The following is a 22,507-nucleotide window of genomic DNA, read 5'->3' as shown; positions in this document are numbered from 1 at the left end:
ACAGCTGAGACCCAACTTCATCGTCGTCACGGTTACTTCAAAGTCCATCACAATGATTCATTTTAAACCCCTCCCTTTATAAACACATGAACAGGTGGAGGCCACGCCCAGCAGGAAGTCCGTCACCAGAACCACCAACCAAGAAGAAGAACCGGACGGACTTGAAACGGTCCTTTGGGTCGAACAGAACGGAACCGACGACGTCTTAGGGCGGAGTTAACGGTTCTCCGCCCACAGGTCGGCGCCGCCTCCCCGGTGCTGAACCGTCCTCCAACAAGGCACTGAGATCGAGTTCATGGGTACATTCAGTCATTCATTCATTCATTCAAACACACACCTGCCAGTGAGGTGGGGGGGCAGAAAGCGGATCAGAACCGGTACCAGCACCAGACTGTTCACAGAAGGACTTAAATCTGACCCGGTCAGCGTGGACGGACTCAAAACCAGGTTTTACCAGGGCCTCGGGGGCGGGGCAACCCCCACCTGCACCACCAGACCAACAGCCCGAGCCCCCACCCTGGTGATGCAACAGAGGGCAAGGCGGGGGGGGGGGGGAGGAGAGTTCTGGGGGGTTCTGCACGGATCAGCAGGAGGCCCCCGGGGAGGATGTCAGGGAGGTGGATGACTCTAGTGGGCCCGGTTGAAGCGGTCCAGCACGGTTCCGGTGGTTCTAGTGGGCCCGGTTGAAGCGGTCCAGCACGGTGCTGGTGGTTCTAGTGGGCCCGGTTGAAGCGGTCCAGCACGGTGCCGGTGGTTCTAGTGGGCCCGGTTGAAGCGGTCCAGCACGGTTCCGGTGGTTCTAGTGGGCCCGGTTGAAGCGGTCCAGCACGGTGCCGGTGGTTCTAGTGGGCCCGGTTGAAGCGGTCCAGCACGGTGCCGGTGGTTCTAGCGGGCCCGGTTGAAGCGGTCCAGCACGGTGCCGGTGGTTCTAGCGGGCCCGGTTGAAGCAGTCCAGCACGGTGCCGGTGGTTCTAGTGGGCCCGGTTGAAGCGGTCCAGCACGGTGCCGGTGGTTCTAGTGGGCCCGGTTGAAGCGGTCCAGCACGGTGCCGGTGGTTCTAGTGGGCCCGGTTGAAGCGGTCCAGCACGGTGCCGGTGGTTCTAGTGGGCCCGGTTGAAGCGGTCCAGCACGGTTCCGGTGGTTCTAGTGGGCCCGGTTGAAGCGGTCCAGCACGGTGCCGGTGGTTCTAGTGGGCCCGGTTGAAGCGGTCCAGCACGGTTCCGTTGGTCCTCTCAAACAGCCACTGCTGGCTGGGGGACGTCGCCTCGCAGGAGTTCATGAAGACGCGGCGCTCCGCCGGGCTGCTGTCGATGCAGCTGTTGCTGACGGGGTGGAACAGACTCCGGTCCTGGGGGGGGGGGGGGGGGGGGGGGCAGAGGGGGCGTGTCACCCTGAGGGGCTGATGAAGATGAAGATGAAGATGACGAGGAGTCCGTACCTTCCTGTAGCGCCACAGCTGGTTCCCCTTCATGCCGTGACAGTCGTAGAGCGTGACGGGGCTGCTGTGGGACACGGCGTCGAAGCAAACCTTCCTGGTGTGGACCGGGTCGCCGACCCGGATGTCCTCCCGCCACCCGAACGTGAACACCTGCAGGAAGCATCAGAACCAGAACCGTCAGCAGGGTGGCGGGGGGTGGGGTCCTGGGTCCTGGGACCCCCCCCCCACAGTCCCTTCATCAATCTGCTTTATTTCTCTTTGACCGTCTGGATCTGGTTTCAGTTTTACTCGTCGTCACGGTAACCGGTTGCTGACTGGTGTCTTTCTTTAATCCAAGGCCGCCTGTCGTCTTTTCACGGCGAACAAAGAACCGGCGTTTAATCATCACAAGGTTCTGATCCGGATCCTAAAATGCCGGCGTCGGCGGCGACTCATCTGGGACGGACGGCGGTCCTTCTGCCATCTTTATGATGTCATCGTTAAAACGCTTCCTGCTTCCTGATGTCAGGACGGCGTGATTCCAGAATCAAAAGGCCTCGGGGAGGACGCCAGCGGTGATTTGTGCCACATCCATCCCGGCGGCGCCGACGGATTCAACTTCAACGCATCGTCCTATTAAAGCAATTAAAGTGTCGGCGCCGTGACGACGGCGGAAACGGAAGGGGACGTCCGATCCGTGTTCTGAGCGGCGTCCTCCGTGTGAGGCGAAAGAACGCTCTCAGAACAAAAGAGACGGCGCCGCGCCGCCGGCGTGTGTGTTCCTACGCCTCTACCAGAGTGGGCGTGGCTTTAGGGTGCATTCGTTCACCTGGCCGTGGCTCCATCCCACGTCGCCCCGCCCCTTCACGCAGCTCTCCAATCGGATGGGACTCCCCGACACGAAGTGTTTGCTCTCCAGGCACAAGCCGCTGCCCACGTTACGGACCTGCAGCACGAGCAGAAGCGTGGAGACGGGTTCGGAATCATCCGTCCGGCTCCGGTAGAGAACGCTAAACGCACCTCCCCCCAGGCGGCAGCAGGGGGCTCCACCGGCGGGTAGTGTTTGGGCAGGTCCCAGGCCACCTCGCTCATGAACCACTTGAAGTCGTTGCACTTGAGGCGACTCCTCAGCTCCTTCTGGGCCGCGGTGTCTCCGGCGGACAGGTGGCGGTACTCGGGCCGGCGCTGGTAGACGTATTCGGCGTATTCGTCCATCCACACTTCGGCCACGCGCTTCAGGTTCTGGAAAGGAGGCGGGAGCTCAACCTTTAAATTCTGTTCAACCATTCGGGCCTCAGAGCACCGGAGACTCACCCGGGCCAGGCTGACCCCGCCGGGAACCTTGTAGGGGACGTACTTCCTGTAGATGTGTCCGACCCTGGAGCAAGGCGTGTCCTCCATCCGACCGCCACACATCCACACCTGCAGGGGGACAGACGGAGAGATGAAGACACATCGGCAGAGGGGACGTTAAAAAGCAGCTAGTAGGGGTTAGCTGCTCACCGTTAGCAGCTAGGAGGGGTTAGCTGCTCACCGTTAGCAGCTAGGAGGGGTTAGCTGCTCACCGTTAGCAGCTAGGAGGGGTTAGCTGCTAACCGTTAGCAGCTAGGAGGGGTTAGCTGCTCACCGTTAGCAGCTAGGAGGGGTTAGCTGCTCACCGTTAGCAGCTAGGAGGGGTTAGCTGCTCACCGTTAGCAGCTAGTAGGGGTTAGCTGCTAACCGTTAGCAGCTAGGAGGGGTTAGCTGCTCACCGTTAGCAGCTAGGAGGGGTTAGCTGCTCACCGTTAGCAGCTAGTAGTGGTTAACTGCTCACCGTTAGTAGCTAGGAGGGGTTAGCAGCTAACCGTTGGCAGCTAGGAGGGGTTAGCTGCTCACCGTTAGCAGCTACTAGTGGTTAGCTGCTAGATTTGTTAGCGTTTAGCGGCTAATCATGGCTGCAGTGCATGATCATTATCATGACATCACCAGTAAACGCCATATTTTCTTCACGGATGACTTCCTGTTGAATTAGCCGTTTAAACGGCTATTGGCTGATTGATCGGCCCACCCAGACTCCCTCTCTTCATTGGCTGCGTAGCTCGCTCAATCGCAGCGTGAATCACACGATGGACGCAGTCAGCCAGCGGAGCCATTTTGAGCATCAGTTCAGTAGAACGAATCCGCTCCAGCGGAGATTCTCCATTTTAGGATCATCATTGAGAATCAGACGGCAGCATCTGTCCAATCAAATCAGAGCGCCCAGCGCTGGCCTTCGTGCTTAACCGAGTGAAACGACAAAAGTCCTGACCAATCCAGCCCAGAATTCAATGACAGCGACGGCGAGCTCTGAGGGGGGGCGTAACATGCTGGCCGAGGGGATATGGAAAAACACCTGCTTAGGACCAGACAGGAAGAGGAGGAGTCACCACGCCGATACGTGACAGAAATACTCGGATAGAGCAAACACACACCTGGAAAACAACCTGGTCCGACAAGGGGGGGCGTGGCCAAAGCCGTAACGGTCACGCATCACGTGACCAAACACATTCCTCCTTTACCTTGAAGGAGATCTCGTACTGTTCTCCTCCCCAGATCTCCAGACCTGTGTCGTATCCTCCCAGCTCCCAGAACCACTTCCTGTCCACGGAGAACAGCCCGCCTGCCATCACCGGCGACCTGCAGGACACAGAGGACGGAACGCGGTGAGGGACAAACGACAGACAGGCATGGATCAATCCCGTAAACTAGGAGTTTGGGTTCTAACCCGGCAGAACGAGGTGGGACGAAGGTGCAGCAGCGCCAAACGAACGCCGATACGAGGAACGTTTCCACGGTAACGTCTTCAGCGACAGACATTAGCTCATAAACGTTTACTTTGTGTCCTGATCGACTCCAGATGTCAGCTGACCTCAACCTGAACACATTTAAAACGATAACGGGCAGAAATCACATTGCTGCTGCTGATCTGTTGCTTAGCAACTACATCTGATCATTGACTTCAATGATTTTGTTTATTTAGTCACAGAAGCCAAAAACACGACAGAAGCCACGCATAATCGTCCTGTAAAATACAAACACATAAACACTGAAAGGTCTCATTCAATGACCACGATTAGCCACAAAGCTAACATTATGCTAGCAAAAATCATAGTAAAAAAAAAAAACGATTAGCAACAAAGCTAACATTATGCAAGCAAAAATCATAGTAAAAAAAAAAAAACGATTAGCCACAAAGCTAACATTATGCTAGCAAAAATCATAGTTAAAAAAAAAAAAAAACGATTAGCCACAAAGCTAACATTATGCTAGCAAAAATCATAGTAAAAAAAAAAAACGATTAGCAACAAAGCTAACATTATGCTAGCAAAAATCATAGTAAAAAAAAAAAACGATTAGCAACAAAGCTAACATTATGCTGGTGACTTAACCGCTGCTAGCCAGGAAGCTAATGAATAGTAAATGTAATCTATCAGAACACGCATCATCAGGACCAGCTGGGTATCCAGCCTTAATCAATCATCAACTCCTGATCAGCTTTAGGATGGATAGCCAATCGGATCAGTGCACTGGATAGCATTTACCTTTACATCATCATGAGGCGCCGCGTCAGCTGACATGGCTGACATGGCTTTAAGGCGGTCCTGTTTGATTCAGTCAGTTTAAGGCTGTTCTAATCAGACCCCCCCGCCCCCCCCCCCACACACACACACACAGAGAGAGAGGCGGCGCATGGACAAGAGAAAGTGACCCCGCCTCCCACACACCTCCGAGATGGACTTCGCCTTCCCATCATGCATCATTCTCCTCTCCACCGTCAATCACAAGGAAAATGAAACTCTTCAGCGCTCAAATTGGATTTGCTCTGATGAAGGTCATTGATTGGACAGGAAGGGCAGACTAATTCCAGAAAGGAGGATTGATCGAGTTCTGCAGCTCAGCGCTCCTCCCGTCCTCCGTTATCTCGCTGCTCCACAGGCGCCGCCACCGCCGCCTACTGCGTCTCCCGGGACGCCGTGGAGTCATTGGCCGGAGACAAACGGGAAAGAGCGTCTCATGTGGGGTTCAGCGCCTCGGGGAGGCCCTGTCTCTGCCCCCCCCCGGGGAAGAGACTTAATAGAACCTTATTCCCTTTTTATGACCGAACCCACCAGACCCAGTTACTGGACCCGGACACGAGGATCCGGTTTTCACCGGGTGCGGTTCCGTCACTCACTCAAAGGGTTCGCTGGGGTCCCCCTTCTGCAGCGCCGGCGGGATGGGGATCCGTTTGTAGTACATCTCCCAGTCGAAGGCGCCCCTCATGGCGTCCCCCGCCTGGGTCTCGTAGCCGAAGTTGTCGTGGTCGATCACGTCGATCATCGGGCAGACGATGGTCTTCCTGTTCTGGACGATCCGGTCTGGGGGGGGGACAGAGGGGGCGCCTGGTTGTTATCGTTACGACTTGTCCGGGTTTCAACGAGCTCATGCTAGCAGGCTAGCAGGTTAGCGCAGGACGCTAATGCTAGCTCCTCACCCAGCAGCGGCGGCAGCCAGTTGACGTTGGCCTCGCAGTGGGAGTCCAGGAAGGTGATGACCTCCCCTTTGGCGGCGGCGGCGCCCAGCAGGCGGGTCCGGATCAGCCCCTCCCTCTTCTTGGTCCTCAGGATCCGGACCTTGGGCAGACGGACCATGTACTCCTCCAGCGCCACCTTCAGGTGCTCTGCAGAGATCAGAATGGTCAAGCCCTTTGTCCTGATTGGTTGATCACGAGTCAACGCCTACTTCTGTCGTTAACGACAACAGGAGACATGATCCGCCCCCCCCCCCCCAGCAGGAAGCTCCTCCCCAGAAGACCTTTATGGTGTCATAATGTCTGTAAGCAAATTAGTCCCGCCTCTAAATCGTGCACAAATGGAAAATGAAAAAGAAAAGTGAGCCATTAGCCGCCGCCGCCGCCAAACAACAGCTGCTCCGGCCGTATGCTGAAAGGACCGCCCCCCCAGAGGCCTCTTCATCAACCCCCCCAACAAACCGGGATGGACCTCAGATTTCCAACGATGTTTCTTTTTTATGTAATTATCTCAGACGACAAAGAAATTCTAAACTTTAAAATAAAATAAAAAAATGCGAATTTTCATGTTGGAATGTTAATATTTTCATTTTATTGTTCCGAGTCGTTTGAAGTCGTTTCTGGAACAGTCTTCATTCTGATCCACTCTGGAATCAGGAAGGCTGTGGAAGCAAAGCCAAAAGTGAACGGATTGATAATCAATCAAAGGGCGGCCGCGCGCGCGCACACGCGCGCGCACACACACACACACACACACACACACACACACACACACACACACACACACACACACCGTGCCGCCACGAATCAATCCTGGCCTAAATGGCGCCGGTAAATCTTCCTGCTCCGTCGTCAAGTCACTTCTGGTCAATAAAGGAGACCGGAGGCGGAGTCGAGGCCGTTCCGGTCACAGACCATCGACCCTGAACCTCAGCCTCAAACCCCGCCCCCTGAGAGGCGGGGTTAATTGCAACGCTGAACCCGCGATCTGAAGAGCTTTTAATAAGGATCCCAGTCCAAATACCAGAACCAGTAAAGCCAAGCTGGCACCGATAGATCGACACGGCGCCCCCCAGGGATGAGAATCCGGATGACGCCTCAGCCAGAGGAATCCACCGACGATCAATAATCTACAAAATGATTTTAAATGCTCTGTATCGCCACACATGGGAGTCACATGATCAGGCTCAGCCTATCAGGGACTGGCGCTTCAGGTGTGAACGCTCCGTCGTTCTCTTCGTTTCTGAGTTCAGTATTTTGAATGTTTCGATTTCAGCGATTTATTATTTTATTTATTGTAAAATATTGACAAAATAATTATTGGTAATAAATGTTTACTTTGTTTATTACCATGAACTGAAATAATTTCCTGTTTGCTTGAATTTGACCAACATGGCGTCCGTGGAGGCGTGTCCTCACTGGAGGCGTGTCCTCGCTGTGCGATAAATATCTTTCTTTAATTAAATGTCCAACATAAACGGGTCGTCTGTTGGATCAGAACTCCATGATAAATCCAGCTGTTCGTGTGAGTCGGATCCTTCTCATCACGGGATTAATCACAGCTGTGGGGGGGCGGAGCCTTCGCCTCCTCCACGCCGCCATAAATCAGCCCATTAGGAGACGGAGTCCTGAGGTTCTGCTCTGCTGGACAGATGGAACAGGAACCCGCACGGAATGTCCGGCAACGTTTAGGGAAGGGGAGCGGAGCGGGAAAAGTTACCGGGTCGAATTATGAACGGTTAATTTGACCCGAATAAATTGGAACGCGGCGCCTCTGGTTTACTGAACGCTGACGAGGCAATAAATCACCGTAACGAGAGCGGCCCGGCGTCTGCACACGCATCAGTCATGATTAGGACGGGAAGCCCGGGACACGGCGAGGGCCCGGACGACGGCGCCGGCGGCGCCGCCACCCCGGGACCCGTTTACCACAACGTTCAGCGCCTCCATCGGCCCCAGTTCAGCCCCAAACAGAAAGCAGGAAGTGACATCACAAAGATGCTTTCAGACCCTCCCTGGACCCGCACCACCAGAACCAGAACCAGAACCAGAACACCTGCTTCTGAGCCGTTTCCTCTTCATGTTAATGTTTGCTCAGCTTCACAAATGGTAAACTGTCAAACTGTTGCCATAACAACCGCCAGTCAGCTTCCTTAAATCCAGACGCCGATGGGCGGGGTCCCGGTGGGGGGGCGGGGCTAAAGTTCCTGAAACGTTCTCTGTGGCAGACGGGAAGGATTCCTAATTCCATTAAGCTCACATTACGGAGGACCCGGAACGGCGTCCAAACCCTCGTTTTCCCGCGGGGCTGGATTCCTCCCCAGACGTCCTGGATCAGAACCAAAGGGAGAAGCTGTGAATCCGTCCCTCCAGAATGTTCTGCTGCTCCTCTGGAGCCAATCACAGCCTCCCATTCCGGTTCTGCAGCCGTCACACGAACGACGGCGACGGAGTGTGAGAGGCAACAAACACACAGACAACACAGAGTGACATCATCGCTGTGACATCATCGCTGTGACATCACACATCAGGGTTTTGGTCATGTGATGCCGCCTGCAGCGTTCCCGGAGCCCTGCTGCATCCCAGCGGCGCCGACGAGCCGATGACGGATGGCGAGCGCAGAAATCCGTGGAAAAATTAGCCGATTAGCTGAGCTAACCTTGAAAGTGCCGGGGAGGTTGGGAAGCCGGGCCGGGCCGACGCCCCCCCCCCCCCCCCCCCCCCATCATGGGCTGCAGTCGGACACGTTCGCCGCTGGGACTGGTTTCACTGGGACTGGAGTCGGTCTCCAGTACGGCCGCTCCTCTTCATCCTCCTCTTCATCCTCCTCTTCATCTTCTCTCATTTGCTTTGCAGCCGGTTTAGTTTCTATTTTTAAACCTCCGTGTTTCTTGGTTTGATGAAGAAGCAGCCAGAACAGAACAGAACCGGACTTAAAGAATGAACCCAGCTCAGAACCAAGCAGGTCGTGGTTCTGGTGTCGGACAAAGCCCGGCGTTCATACGTCTCCCCTCTCGATGCATGTTTTATATGAAAGGATTGAAGTGGAAACGAGACTCCGGTCCGGCTTCAGGACGAATCCGTCCCCTGATTTATAACGTCAGAAATAAAAACGCAAACGGATCCTCTTAAAAACGGAACGATTCCGACTCCGCTCCGCGCTCGCCTGCGTCGGGTCTGGTGGGCGGGGCCTACCTTTGTCGCTGAAGTCGTCCACCAGGATGACCTCCGCTATCAGCTGGGGGGGGGAGCGGTTGAGGACGCTGTGGACCGTCCTCAGCAGGGACGACCAGCCCTCGTTGTGGAACGGGACGATGACGCTGGTGTTGGGAAGCCTCTCGGCGTACAGCCTCCGCTTGCAGCTGCAGAGACACAACGGGGGGCAGCTAGCGTTAGCGGCGGGACACCCAGGCCGTTCGTCCCGGCGCCGGAGGCCCCTCCTCCCAAAAGCAACACTTTGATCCACGGCTAACATTTGTCTGTTTGTAACCCACCTACCGGTTAGCTAATGCTAACGCTAACAGACGCTCCAGAGGTGAACTCCATTAATTATCGATGACACTGACGCTGAAACGCAACACGCACCACTTCCTGCATCCTCCCAGGAGGGGGCCGTCGGGCTCCTGATGGATCAGATAACCGCCGCTGGGAGCAGCGCTCACAGCGCATCCGTGCGCCGTGGCGCGGCGCCGAGCGTCTCCAGCGAATAGATCGGGCAGGCTGATAATTGGAACGACTGTTCCAGACGGCGCTCGCCGTCAGGAGCCGGGACAGACCCAGCAGGAGACTCGAGGCGCTAACCGTGTGTTAACTAGCGCCGGTGTGTGACCTCTGACCCCGCCGTAAACACCTGCTCGTCTGGGGACGGGAAGGCAGAGCCGACGCTCGTGGCCCGTAGTCGATTGAAGACGCACCGTGAGGGCAAGACACGTATGTCACAAATAGTCTCCTCCCACTTTTACACATGGATCCCGCCCCCGGAGAGCGGCCCCCAGCAGCAGCATCCAAACGTTAGCCACAGGCGAGGACAGTCTTTGGATCAATACCTCCGACTGGAACCGTTAGATGGTTCTGGTCTTTCCCTTAAAGAGGAGACTCCGCCCCCCCGCCCTGCACCCTCCCCTCCCCCCTCTCCCCTCTCCCCTCCCCCCGACCTGATTTTGGGAGGAATCAACCACCTGGCTCGCCGTCTGCCAGTTTTCAATCAAAGCGAGGAGGGCACCAAATGATTGATTCCCCCTCTCCGGTTGATCGAGCGCCAATCTGCCAAACGACCTGCGGCCGACTGGGGGCCGTCTGCCCCCCCGAGTCAGATGGAACCGCTCACGCAAACACACTTGATTTATTTTTTGGGGTGAAAAATGTCAGCCTCCCCCAGGTGACGGGGCACTTTACCGGAAATATTGATGGGGGGGGAGGGGGGGGGGGGGTCCTGATGGCTGTTCCACAGTTCATAAATATCGCTGATGTGGCGGATTGAGCTCCACGCTTCTGTTTTATAGCAGAGCTCTTTCCCACATCAGTGAAAAAGACGAGGTCCTGTAAAGTCACGCACACACACGCGCATGCACACACACACGCACACCCACACACACACACGCACGCGCACACACACACACACACACACGCGGCTCACTTTGGGTGCCGGATGTCCGGGACGGAGCGGTCGAGGGAGATCCGGTCACTGACGTAGATGTTGAAGCCGTTCTCCCGGTAGGCTTGGTCGACCCGGTCGGCGTCCGTCAGGGGGAACGCCTTCCCCTGTTCGCCGTTACCTGCATCCGACACACGAAACATCAAAGCTGGCGAGGGTTCAACTCCAGCAGAACTGTTCAGAAATAAACTCCACAACGCGTTCTTAGAGCCATCTTAACGAGAAGCTTAGCTGTCTGCAGGGATGCTAATGTTAGCTACAGCTGCTTGAGGGCCTGCCTTTCAAGCATGCTAATGTTAGTAATAGTGTTTAGCCAGGTGCAGCCTGCTAATGATAGCTACGGTGTTTAGCCAGGTGCAGCCTGCTAATGTTAGCTACGGTGTTTAGCCAGGTGCAGCCTGCTAATGTTAGCTACGGTGTTTAGCCAGGTGCAGCCTGCTAATATTAGCGCCGGTGTTTAGCCAGGTGCTTCCCAGGGTGCAGCCTGCTAATGTTAGCTACGGTGTTTAGCCAGGTGCAGCATGCTAATATTAGCGCCGGTGTTTAGCCGGGTGCAGCCTGCTAATGTTAGCTACGGTGTTTAGCCAGGTGCTTCCCAGGGTGTGGCCTGCTAACGTTAGCTCCAGTATTTGCTAGGGGTCATCCTGGGTAGTTTTAACTCGATTCCAGTGACCCGCTGATCTTTGCGGGTCTATTTCGTCGTTTCCTGAGTGACGCGTGGCGTCGCCAGCCGTACGCGAGAGAGTTGACTTTAACCGTATTGTGTAGCTTCTTTATGAGAACAGGAACAAGCACCTCACCCCCAGCCACGCCTGTTTCATTAAACATAAACGAGCCGCTTTCCTTCCCTAAGCTAACAGCTGTGTGAAAGCACCTTCAGCTTTTAACGGCTCATTCCAAAGATGAACTCGTTTACACTGCGTGTGCAGAAGCTGATTTCCCTGAGCAGGAAATAAAACGGAGTTTGTGATTGTCGTAGCTTCTATAAACCGTATTTATGACAGCAGAACTGCACTCAGAGCACAAACACAGCTGCTGCAGAGCTGCAGAGCAATAAGCTGCAGGGAGAGGAGCAGCGGCTCTGCATGGAGGAAGACGAGGAGGGAGGATGAGGAAGACCTACCGGATCGAGATAGGTCTCTTGCAATTGCTTCGTAGTCGTGCCAGTCTTTCCTCGGAACGCCGTCCCGTCCCACCTGAGGGTCCCGCCCCATCCGGTTAACTCCCTGCAGACACAGGCATCAAACAGTCACGAAGCTGCTAGCGTTAGCTTCCCAATAGAACAATAGAACAGAATAGAACAGAATAGAACATCCAGCGGGAAACCACTGGGAATAGTTCTAATGGTTCCCGGAGTCGCTCTGGAGGTTCATTTGCATACACACGCATGAACGAGCCATTAGCAATGCTAACATTTAGCGCACTAGCGTGTTGTCATCTACTAGTCGGTATAGTTCTCTGATCGATCAACGAGAGAGAACTTCCAAGAACGTTCTCAAAAAACGAGTGTAAAATAGAGAAATTGAACAGGCCTGTGGCTGTGTGTCGTCTTATGTCGTGTCATTATGTCCTATGTCATGCCGTCTTATGTCGTGTCATTATGTCTTATGTCGTGTCGTTTTATGTCGTGTCGTCTTATGTCGTGTCGTTTTATGTCGTGTCGTCTTATGTCATGTCGTCTTATGTCTTATGTCGTGTCGTCTTATGTCGTGTCACACAGCGCTGGTGGGAAACGGTCAGTTAGCCCATCTTTAAGCGTTTCAGTCGCACGACGACGCTCTTCTTCTGTGGTGCTCCGTCAGAATCAGTCAGAGGAGTTCCTCCTGCAGCGCTCTATTTCATGCTCGACGAGCCTGCGAGGAGAATATCAATGCAGAGCTCCATGGAGGCCTTATGTACACAACCACACACACACACACACACACCCGACCCCCCCCCCCCCCCCGCCTATCCTCCCCCACTTAGAGATTCAACCCAATAACTTCCAGTGACTCTACATCTTGAATTACAGGATCACGGCACAATGGAGGAATAATTAGCTCGACAGGAGGAGCGGGGGGGGGGGGGGGGGTATGGTGAATTAATGATCAGGACGGGACACTAAATGCACCGACAACTTCCTGTTCTCCGGTCATCGGCGGGAGGCGATGAATGCTCAAATCCCTTCACCCGGAGGAGAAGGTGAAACGAGGAGACGACCACGGAATGAGAGAGAAGCATGAAAGGGTTAATGGATGGATGTGATGTTACATCATTCGCTTATTCATGCTATAGATAACGGGCGTGGCTGGGGCGGGGCGGCCGCTCTGCATGGGGCTCGCCGGGTCTCCTTTATCCCCTTGAACGAGTCCAACAGAACCAGGATGTACCGCCTGAGAGAACGACCCTCTGGGGGCTAAGCCCCGCCTCCAGCTGTCAAATGGCTCAGACGCCACACCCTTACACGACGTCGTCAAGGTTACGTTTAACTATCGGACGGCGAGCTTACTCCTCGTCCTCCTTTAACGGGACGGCTCCTTCACTTCCTGCGTGCTGCATCCGAGCGCGGAGGTCGACCCGACTCGGTAAACCTTCAACGGTCCGCCGGCGTGATGAATGGAGCGAGGAGAGGGGAGTGAGGGAGAGGGGAGAGGGGGAGAGAGGGAGAGGGGGAGAGAGGGAGAGGGGGGAGAGGAGGGAGGGAGAGAGGGAAGCATCGGTGAAGGAGCCGAATGTAAGAGTCCATTCAGCTGCCCTCAATCCTGCCGTCTCCCTCCCTCCTCTCTCTCCCCTCTCTCCCCCACTCCCCTCCCCCTCCCTCCCTCCTGTCAGACACCCTCCGTGGGTCACGAGGACCAGACGAGCAGCCCGAGTCCATCTGTGCAGAATTACTCTCAGAAGCGAGATTGTGTCGCCCCATTTCCTCCCGATTACAGTTTCAGCGCACGTCGCCTTGACATTCCTCGGGGGGCTTTTCCTGCTGCTCAACGAGACCTTGAGAAACAAGACAAGGAGAGAGGAAAGTTTGGGGCTAACGTGCACACGTTTAGCTTCGGGTGGGCGGGAGACGGACGGAAAGAGAGGGAATAACGCGGAGGAGCAGATGGGAGAAGACGTCACGCGTGTTCCATGAAGCCTGGTAAGACAAGAAAAAGGGATCGGACGCGGCGCGGGACGGGATAATCTGATCGTTCACTCCCTCGCCCGGGGCGGCGTCTGGGTTTAGGGGAGGCTGCTGATAATCCACCGACATCTGGAACGCCGCCCGACTCTCTGCTCACATCCATGTTGGTCTGGCGACTCATCTAGTCCACCAATACGGCCAACACGCTAAAACACGCACACGCCAGTCACATGACCCGGATCAAAGCAAAAACGACTGAACTGATCGACATCTGCCAGGTCGTCATGCCGACCGGAGGACAGAAGGAAACAGAGTCTCGTGTTGGTGCTGGCTTCGTCTCTGGTGATCATCATCATCATCATCATCATCCACAGAACGCTGAGGCTGCACCCTAACCCCCCCCCCCCCCCAGCAGCAACACTGATGTGATTGGAGGCAGGAATAATCCCGGCAGCAGGAAGAGGATGGATGGCGCCGCCGCCGCCACCCGACCTCTGACCCCTCATTAAGTTGAATGCAGGCTTTTATTGGTCGATTTAAGTGCTGACAAAAGGCCACATGTCAGTCAGTGTTTGCAGAGAGACAGGCTGAGAGCGTCGCTATTTGAATAAGGCCCACATAAATGTCACCCGGTGCAAATATAGAGGAGCGGCTCCTTTCCCAGAAGCAGAAAATAACTCACCTGATCACCGGAGCTCAGATCAGGTGAGCGTGACGAAGAGATGGCAGCGAGGCGCCGGATTAAAGGAAGCCTGTTCTGGAATGGGAACGACGAGTCTGGAGCCTTCTCAGGTTCTGATGCATGAAACTGGTACCTGGACCGTTTCACAGCACGAACCTGGACAGTTTCACCGCGTGAACCTGGACAGTTTCACCGCGTGAACCTGGACCGTTTCAGAGCGTGAACCTGGCCCGTTTCACCGCGTGAACCTGGACCGTTTCACAGCGCGAACCTGGACCGTTTCACCGCGCGAACCTGGACCGTTTCACCGCGCGAACCTGGACCGTTTCACCGCGTGAACCTGGCCCGTTTCACAGCGTGAACCTGGACAGTTTCACAGCGTGAACCTGGCCCGTTTCACCGCGTGAACCTGGCCCGTTTCACAGCGTGAACCTGGACCGTTTCACCGCGTGAACCTGGCCCGTTTCACAGCGCGAACCTGGCCCGTTTCACAGCGTGAACCTGGACAGTTTCACAGCGTGAACCTGGCCCGTTTCACCGCGTGAACCTGGCCCGTTTCACAGCGCGAACCTGGCCCGTTTCACCGCGCGAACCTGGCCCGTTTCACAGCGTGAACCTGGCCCGTTTCACCGCGTGAACCTGGCCCGTTTCACAGCGTGAACCTGGACCGTTTCACCGCGTGAACCTGGCCCGTTTCACCGCGTGAACCTGGCCCGTTTCACCGCGTGAACCTGGACCGTTTCACCGCGTGAACCTGGACCGTTTCAGAGCGTGAACCTGGCCCGTTTCACAGCGCGAACCTGGACCGTTTCACAGCGTGAACCTGGACCGTTTCACCGCGTGAACCTGGACCGTTTCACAGCGTGAACCTGGACCGTTTCACCGCGTGAACCTGGACCGTTTCACAGCGCGAACCTGGACCGTTTCACCGCGTGAACCTGGACCGTTTCACCGCGTGAACCTGGCCCGTTTCACAGCGTGAACCTGGACAGTTTCACAGCGTGAACCTGGACAGTTTCACAGCGCGAACCTGGACCGTTTCACCGCGTGAACCTGGCCCGTTTCACAGCGCGAACCTGGCCCGTTTCACCGCGTGAACCTGGCCCGTTTCACAGCGTGAACCTGGACCGTTTCACAGCGTGAACCTGGACCGTTTCACCGCGTGAACCTGGCCCGTTTCACCGCGTGAACCTGGCCCGTTTCACCGCGTGAACCTGGCCCGTTTCACCGCGTGAACCTGGACCGTTTCACCGCGTGAACCTGGACCGTTTCAGAGCGTGAACCTGGACCGTTTCACCGCGTGAACCTGGACCGTTTCACCGCGTGAACCTGGACCGTTTCACAGCGTGAACCTGGACCGTTTCACAGCGTGAACCTGGACCGTTTCACAGCGTGAACCTGGCCCGTTTCAGCGAGTCTTATTTCCAGCAATTGAATCAGATTTTTTTAGAGCCCTGCAGAAACGGGACAGAACTGCTGAGTCATTACATTCAGTCCTGAAACATGGCCGCCGTGACTTGAGCGGGTCGGATCGGTCCAGCGCTTTCCTTCCTGCCGACCTGCATGAAGGGATTTACAGCTGATGAAAGCTTTGGGCGCGCCGGCTGCCCGGCGTCGTCTCCACGCCGCTGTGGTCGTCGGTTAATCTGCCCAGCAGCAGATTATATTTCTCTGGGGTCAGATTGGCTCCGCCCCCGTGGGTCCCGGCCGAGAGGATGTTGAAGACGTTATTTACGACCCTCCGACGGATGCAGAGCCGGTCTGGAGTTTGTCGAGGACAGGTTGTCATGGCAGCCGGATCACAAGAGGCTTCGTTGTTACCTCCATTATTGAAGTTTCTTTGGCGCCGTTTCAGGCCCATTAAGGCCCGCCGGGCCGACATCAGGTGATGCTGATGTCATCCACCAGTCATCACTTTACACCTGTCGCTTACCGGAGGAGGAAGTCATCTCCACGGAGCAGGAGGAACTTCTTCTCCCCCTTCCTGGTCCAGCTCAATCCCCTGGAGACACAATTACCCCGACTTTCCTGCTCCTCCTCCACCTCCTGCTCCTCCTCCTGCTCCTGCTCCTCCTCACAGCCGTGTCACAGAGCGTTTCACTCCAGCTGCTCCAGACGGATGCTGAGTCATCATTCGGCCTGGGAGTTACCTCCCGAGGGCCTCCCTGCCGCAGAGAGGGGGAGAGACGGGACGCCGGTCTGGGGACACAAAGCGTACTTTAAGGGCCTCCGGCGTTAATTTATCGCCGCGTGGCGGCTGCCGTGATCACAGCTTCCGCTGGCGCTCCTCCAAGCCCATCTGAGCAAAGTGCTGTTCAAATAAGCTCCTTATTATCGTGTCTGACAGCGAGGAGGCCCGGAGACCCGCTACGGGGGCCATTAAGTGCCGAGTTGTGGCGCTGCCAGCTCAAAGCGGGGGGAGCTAACGCTAGCTGGAGGACACGCCTCCAGGCTTTCACCGGGTCAAGCCGAAGCGTCCTCGGGCGCGGTGAATAATCCCCCCCCCCCCCAGAAATAAAGCAGACGCTCGTCCTTGAGGGGAGGCCCGACGTCTGCAGGAAGACGCTCCGGTCTCCCGGGTCATGTGTCCAACGCTCCGGGATCCGGAAAGGCCTTAGCCTGAACGAGGGCGGCAGGTGGGACGGGACGAGCAACGCATCAGAAACGCGTTCCGCTCCGCTGGCTAGCGCATCGATAAATCCTCGCTGAAGCTAACGGGCCGTTAAAACCAGCGCAGGAAGTCAAAACAAACATTAAGCTGATCGATCTGCCTCATCAGCGAGGAAGAAACAAGATGGAAGCAGCGCGAGCTCAACCAATCGATCAATCAATCAATCGATCGTCACATAACACAGAGCTACTGATGAGTCCTGACAGCAGGAAGAGGAACGGCACCGAAGGTTGGCGGTTTGAATCCGCGCTGAGCTTCTGTCTGACTTCACCGCCCCCCCCCCCCCCCCCCCATGGAGGATCCCGTTTTTAGGAAGACCGGGAGCGGCGGCGGCGTGCTAAAGCAGACGTCAGCTGTTCTGAGGTTGGAAACGCTCCCAGACTTCCTCCGACATTCCCTTTTCCTTGTCTCCGCCCACTCAGCTCGTCTTTCCAGGCGTCGTTCGCCGACAGCGATCAATGCCAACACAACCACCATCCAGGCGTGTGTGTGTGTGTGTGTGTGCGTAACCGTCGCACCCTGCTAACGCTAACGCTAACATCACCCGCTGAGGTTCGGTCCAGCAGACGCCGCCGCTCAGTTCAGAAAGAATCCGTTTCTCATTCATGTCCCTGAAACACTCAGAGGCAAAGTTCTACTCGTAACCATGGAAACGAAACCAAACACAAACGAGTTGTGTGTTTGAAGTTTGTGGGAACTTTTTAACAGGATTCCAGAAACACAAACGAGCCCCCCCCCATGATGGAGGGATACTTTAACAGGGGACCGGCTGTGCAGCCATGTGGACAAACTGCTGTTCTGTCTTCTGTACACAGTTTATATCTCATGCACACAAAGCAGGCGGCCCTCGAAGCTGCACACGCGCACACACACACACACACGCACGCACACACACACACACTCCTAATAAACCGGTTGCCGTGGTCACAGGAGGCAGCAAACGGCCTCCCAGCTAACAAGAACTGTAAATGCAAATTAACGTTACCACAAATGAGAATTCGTTTTTAATTAACTTACCTGCTTAAATAAAGGTTAAAGAAAAAAGAACAGAAAACACACCTGGTCAGGTGTACAGTGAGCCGACAGGTGTTAACAGGTTAATCAATAGGGCTGATAACGGCAACCTTTGATTGTGTTGCTCAACGGTCAGTGGAAACAGGAAGTATCCTGGGACTTTAAATGATGCTCTTTGTGCCCGGGGGGGGGGTCTAACGCCGCGGCGTTCAGGTAATCTGCTGATACCCGTTTAAAGCGGCTGAGTCAGCGCCGGCCGGCGTCCCGTCGGTGGACAGAGCGATAGAAAAACTAAACACGAGTCACGCCGGGAGACGGAAGAGCGGCGCTACGTTAGCCGCCCAGATCGAGTTTGTCTGTTTACATATTAATCTGCTCGGCTCTCGTTTCAGCACAGAGAGGATTAGTTTGATTTAATAAACACTTCCTGATGAGATAAGGAGGATTAAAGCGTCACACGGCGTGTAGCATAGAAGAGGGGGGGCTCTGAGAGCTGGACCCGGTTCGGGGTACAACGGTGACCCGCCGGCTGGAGGGCGTTCCGGTTCAGGGTCGAGTGAAGGTCGGATGTCATACGGGTCCGTTCCACCGGTCCTGACCTGTATGCGTTACCGTGCAGCATGATATTACCCATAATGCAACACAGTGGCTCTCGTTGTTAGGCCCCTCCGACGATGACATCACCAGAGGGTCGTGATGTCACACTCTAGAGACTAACCCTAACCCTTTAGAACACACGGTCCCGAATCTGTCAGTAACCCTCCCCACCAGCAGGGGGGGGCAGTCAGTCGTGACATCACACCTTCAAGCCGCCATGATGACGTTGTCCTAGCGTGTCATCGTCACACTGCTGAATGTTTCTCTCTTTATCCGTCTTTGCTTCCTTCATGTTCATTTCTCTCGCTCTGATTGGCTGTTCACATGAACAACCAATCAGGCTCCGCCTCTGACGGTTAAAAAGCTACAGACGAGCGTCGGTTAGCACCAACCCACCAGGGACGGCATCAAACAAACAACAACAGCGGAGGCGGCGGCTGCACCTGGACCCGGTCTGGACCCGGGTCCCTACCGGACACAGAGCAGCCAGCAAAGCGAGTCGGCGAACAAACGCCTCTTTTAACCGCTCGCTCTGCCTCTCCCTCCCGAGGCGCTCCTCGCCCTCCCTTCCTCAACGACTCTGCGGCGAGGAAATCCACTCGTCTTTGCAAATGACTTTCATCCCTCGTTTCCAGAGGCGTAGCACATTAAAGGTAAACGCTCGTTTTCGCCGCCAGCCCACAGCTCCGGGACGCTCCATCGGGTGGCGCCGCTAATAACGGGCCTCATCACAGGAGCCTCCTCAGAATGATCCGGTCTTACCCTGATCTCACGTTACGGAACGCCTCGGCGGACGTCTGAGTTCAGAGGTAACGGCTTCAGCTGAAATAAACGGAGAAACGGCGATTCTCAGGTTCTCCACGTCTTTTCTTTCTGCTCGTCTGCGGTCGAACCCGAACACGTCATTATCGCGTCCACCAGACTGGAGAACCACCAGAGCCGATCGATTTGATCGACAGTGTTTCCCCAGAGAGCATCGATAGCTTTCAGACGGATGACCTGCTGCGGATCCGACCGAGCGTCGAGGCTCGCGGCTTCTCCGATGCTTCAGACACGAAGACGTCGTCCTCGCAGCGGAACTCTTCTGGGCGCCGCGGCGTCATCGCCTCTAACGACGCCTCGCTAACGTCATCAGACGCTAAAGCACCTTAATCCTGCTCGCCGCCGCTCTGATTGATCTCAGCCTCGCAGGATTCATCGGGTGGAAGTCATTCCTCTCATTTCCTCTGCTCCCACTCCCCTCGCTTGTTCGCAGGAAAGTCACTGCAGCCTGAAACGAGTCCTGAAACGAGTCCTGAAACTGGCCCCCGGGACTCCGGCCTCCGGGACTTGCACACCAACACCTGCACACCTGCACCTGAGCTGAAGATGCTCCTCTTCATCACCAGGGCGCATCAAAGAATCCATTCTGCTCCCTCTGTGAAGACGTCGCCGCCCGATAAAAGCGAGGGTCCGCTTGAGGGTTCTGCCTGATACAGGCGGACCCTCCTGCTGGGGGGACGCTGGGTGGCTCCTTAGATAAACTCCTCTATTAGAGGTGCATGACCCGCCTCTTATACGATGATGTCATATGACAAGCCCCCCCCCCCTTCTCTTCATCCACTCAGACGGGTCCGCTGGATCTGGACGACCTGCTTCCACACGAGCGGCCGTGAAAGGATCCGTTAAAGCTGCTCCGACTGGCCGCCGCGTCGCTCCGCTTTCTTCCAGCCCTGAAACCAGCCGGTCAGAGAGCGAGCAGGAAGTCATCGTTGTGGTCGGCCAATCGGGCAGCGGCGGGCGGGTCATGGCGTCACCTTAGAACGACTTTCGGAATGGATTTTCTGGAGCTCCACCTGGATCTGTCCATGGAAATTAGTTTATTCTGAGGCTATTTTCCAATAATAACCCCGTTATAAATATATAATAATGTAATAATAATAATAATTCTAACTATTAATTATATCACAACTTTTAAGCACAAAATCATGACTTTCATTATTTAAAAAATGCAATCGAGTTTAGAAACAATGTGGTTCTGATTGGTCAAAATGCCACCACTGTGTTGATCAATCAACCTGACAATTAAAACCATTATAAAACAGAACCGCATAACTTTGATTTTCATAAATGCGCCTCGCAGAGTTCGGCTGTTCTGACCCGGAACCAATAACCATAAACACGGAGCCATGACGCACCTGTGAACGCGTCACCGCCCGCTACACGCGCCCGCTTCACGCGCCCGCTTCACGCGCCCGCTACACGCGCCCGCTTCACGCGCCCGACAACTTCCTGAAGTCCGTCCGTGACGTGTCGCTCGGGGCTAGCTGCGTGACGCTGCGTGACGCTGCCCCACCCCCACCCCGGCCGCTGTCACAACATGACCCCCCGCGCTGCCGACGGATCCATTTTGTAAACCCCGTCACACAGTGTGGGAACGCACGGTCGATAAACACGCACCGAGCGCGACCCGCCTCCGCGGCGGCGGCGGGAAACACCGACGTCCAGCCGGCTAGCCGCGAACACCTCACGGCCACGCCGAGCAACCACAGCCCCTACCTGTACGGGGGGGGCGCCGCCCGGACCGTCCACGGCGTCGGGCGAGTTGTCGAACACTCGGTCCCGGTACAACAACGACCACAGCCCGACGTTCGGGAGGAAGAGGAGAGCCGCCACGAGCAGCCCGACGAACTGCAGCAGCCGCTTCTCCCTCCGCCTCATCTCTCCGGGGCGAGCAGCGAGGCAGCGGCGGGGGAAACTCGGGAGCACCGGAGGACCTCCCGCCTCTCCGAGCGCAGGCAACTTTCACCGCGACCGGGGGACGGACACCGTGACGCTCCGGAGAGGCGGGCTCTGCCGCCGCTAGGGGGCGCGGCCCGCTGCCCTCTCCCAGGGCGGGGATATTGATATTGAGTTAAGTTCGTGTTGATGACGCAGCTGCATTCAGCGGAGGAGGGCAGACATCTTGAAAAGTTTTCCCGGGGCTCGCGCTGCCTTCAAGTGCACCGCGGGAACAATAAAGTTTATCGAGAGCCGCAAACACCTGTTACCTCATCCATCCTGAAAATAAATAACCGCGTCAGCGTGACGTCACGAATCGTGTTTCATTCCTTCATATCCGTCGAAGTGACGCGGAATGGTCGTGACGAGGTGGCTTCCTCTGTCAACATAACTTTATTAAAAGATTTTGACAAGGATGAGTTGAGCCGGTTTCTACATGGATCCGGATTCAGATCCGGATTTATTTATTTTTTCAGTTCTGCTGTGAAAATTCAGTGATTTTAAATAAAACTGTTAAACTGAAAATACCTTTTAGCACAAATCACTGGATAAATATAGCTAATGCTTTTTTTTGTATTATTCTGTAATATTCCATGGACGGCGGGTTTCGGTTTCTGGCGCCTTGCTGTCGACAGACGCTTTATTTCTTTACCCGCTGAGGCGCGGCGCCCAGGAAACTCTTTGAAAACACCCATTTTAATGAAACCTGTAGCATGTGAGAGGAAAGCCTTTTCATTCCTTGTTTTTATTGACTTTCCTTTCGTTGCGTCAGTATTAGCCTGCCTGCTAGCGCCACAATGCCAGCGTCTGTCTCTGCGCTTAACCTGCAGAGTTATGGATTTAAAAAGTGCTCGGCAAAAATCAATGTCAGTCAGGCCAGGCGAGAGCGGCAGACACCCGAAGAAATCAAAGGATCTATTCCTGCACAGCATGCAACATTTATACGCCGAGACACGACCAGACGTGTTAATACCGATCAATAAATGTGTTCTAATGTTTGTGGAGCAGAGACATGAGGGGCCCTCAGCTTCTGCCAGGGACCAAGTGGCAAACAGCAAAAAGCAGAAGCAGCCGGGAAGCC

General features: G+C 55.5%; 1 protein-coding gene across 1 annotated transcript; it reads right to left on the bottom strand.

Moving 5' to 3' along the window:
• Positions 1–1,186: 1,186 nt before the first annotated feature.
• On the bottom strand, positions 1,187–21,807 carry LOC137900348 (polypeptide N-acetylgalactosaminyltransferase 10-like). Its single transcript, XM_068744416.1, has 12 exons — positions 21,205–21,807; positions 11,723–11,825; positions 10,582–10,720; positions 9,141–9,307; positions 5,910–6,095; positions 5,610–5,793; positions 3,955–4,072; positions 2,732–2,839; positions 2,438–2,659; positions 2,247–2,363; positions 1,439–1,588; positions 1,187–1,348 (listed from the first exon to the last, which is right to left on the bottom strand). The coding sequence occupies exons 1-12, from the start codon at positions 21,364–21,366 to the stop codon at positions 1,187–1,189; spliced, it is 1,818 nt and encodes a 605-aa protein (XP_068600517.1). The 5' UTR covers positions 21,367–21,807.
• Positions 21,808–22,507: the final 700 nt, after the last annotated feature.

The sequence above is a fragment of the Brachionichthys hirsutus genome, chromosome 10 (assembly GCF_040956055.1).
Source record: "Brachionichthys hirsutus isolate HB-005 chromosome 10, CSIRO-AGI_Bhir_v1, whole genome shotgun sequence".
Classification (NCBI taxonomy): domain Eukaryota; kingdom Metazoa; phylum Chordata; class Actinopteri; order Lophiiformes; family Brachionichthyidae; genus Brachionichthys; species Brachionichthys hirsutus.
Note: the sequence above shows the minus strand (reverse complement) of the source record. Positions and strands in the feature narration are given on the sequence as shown.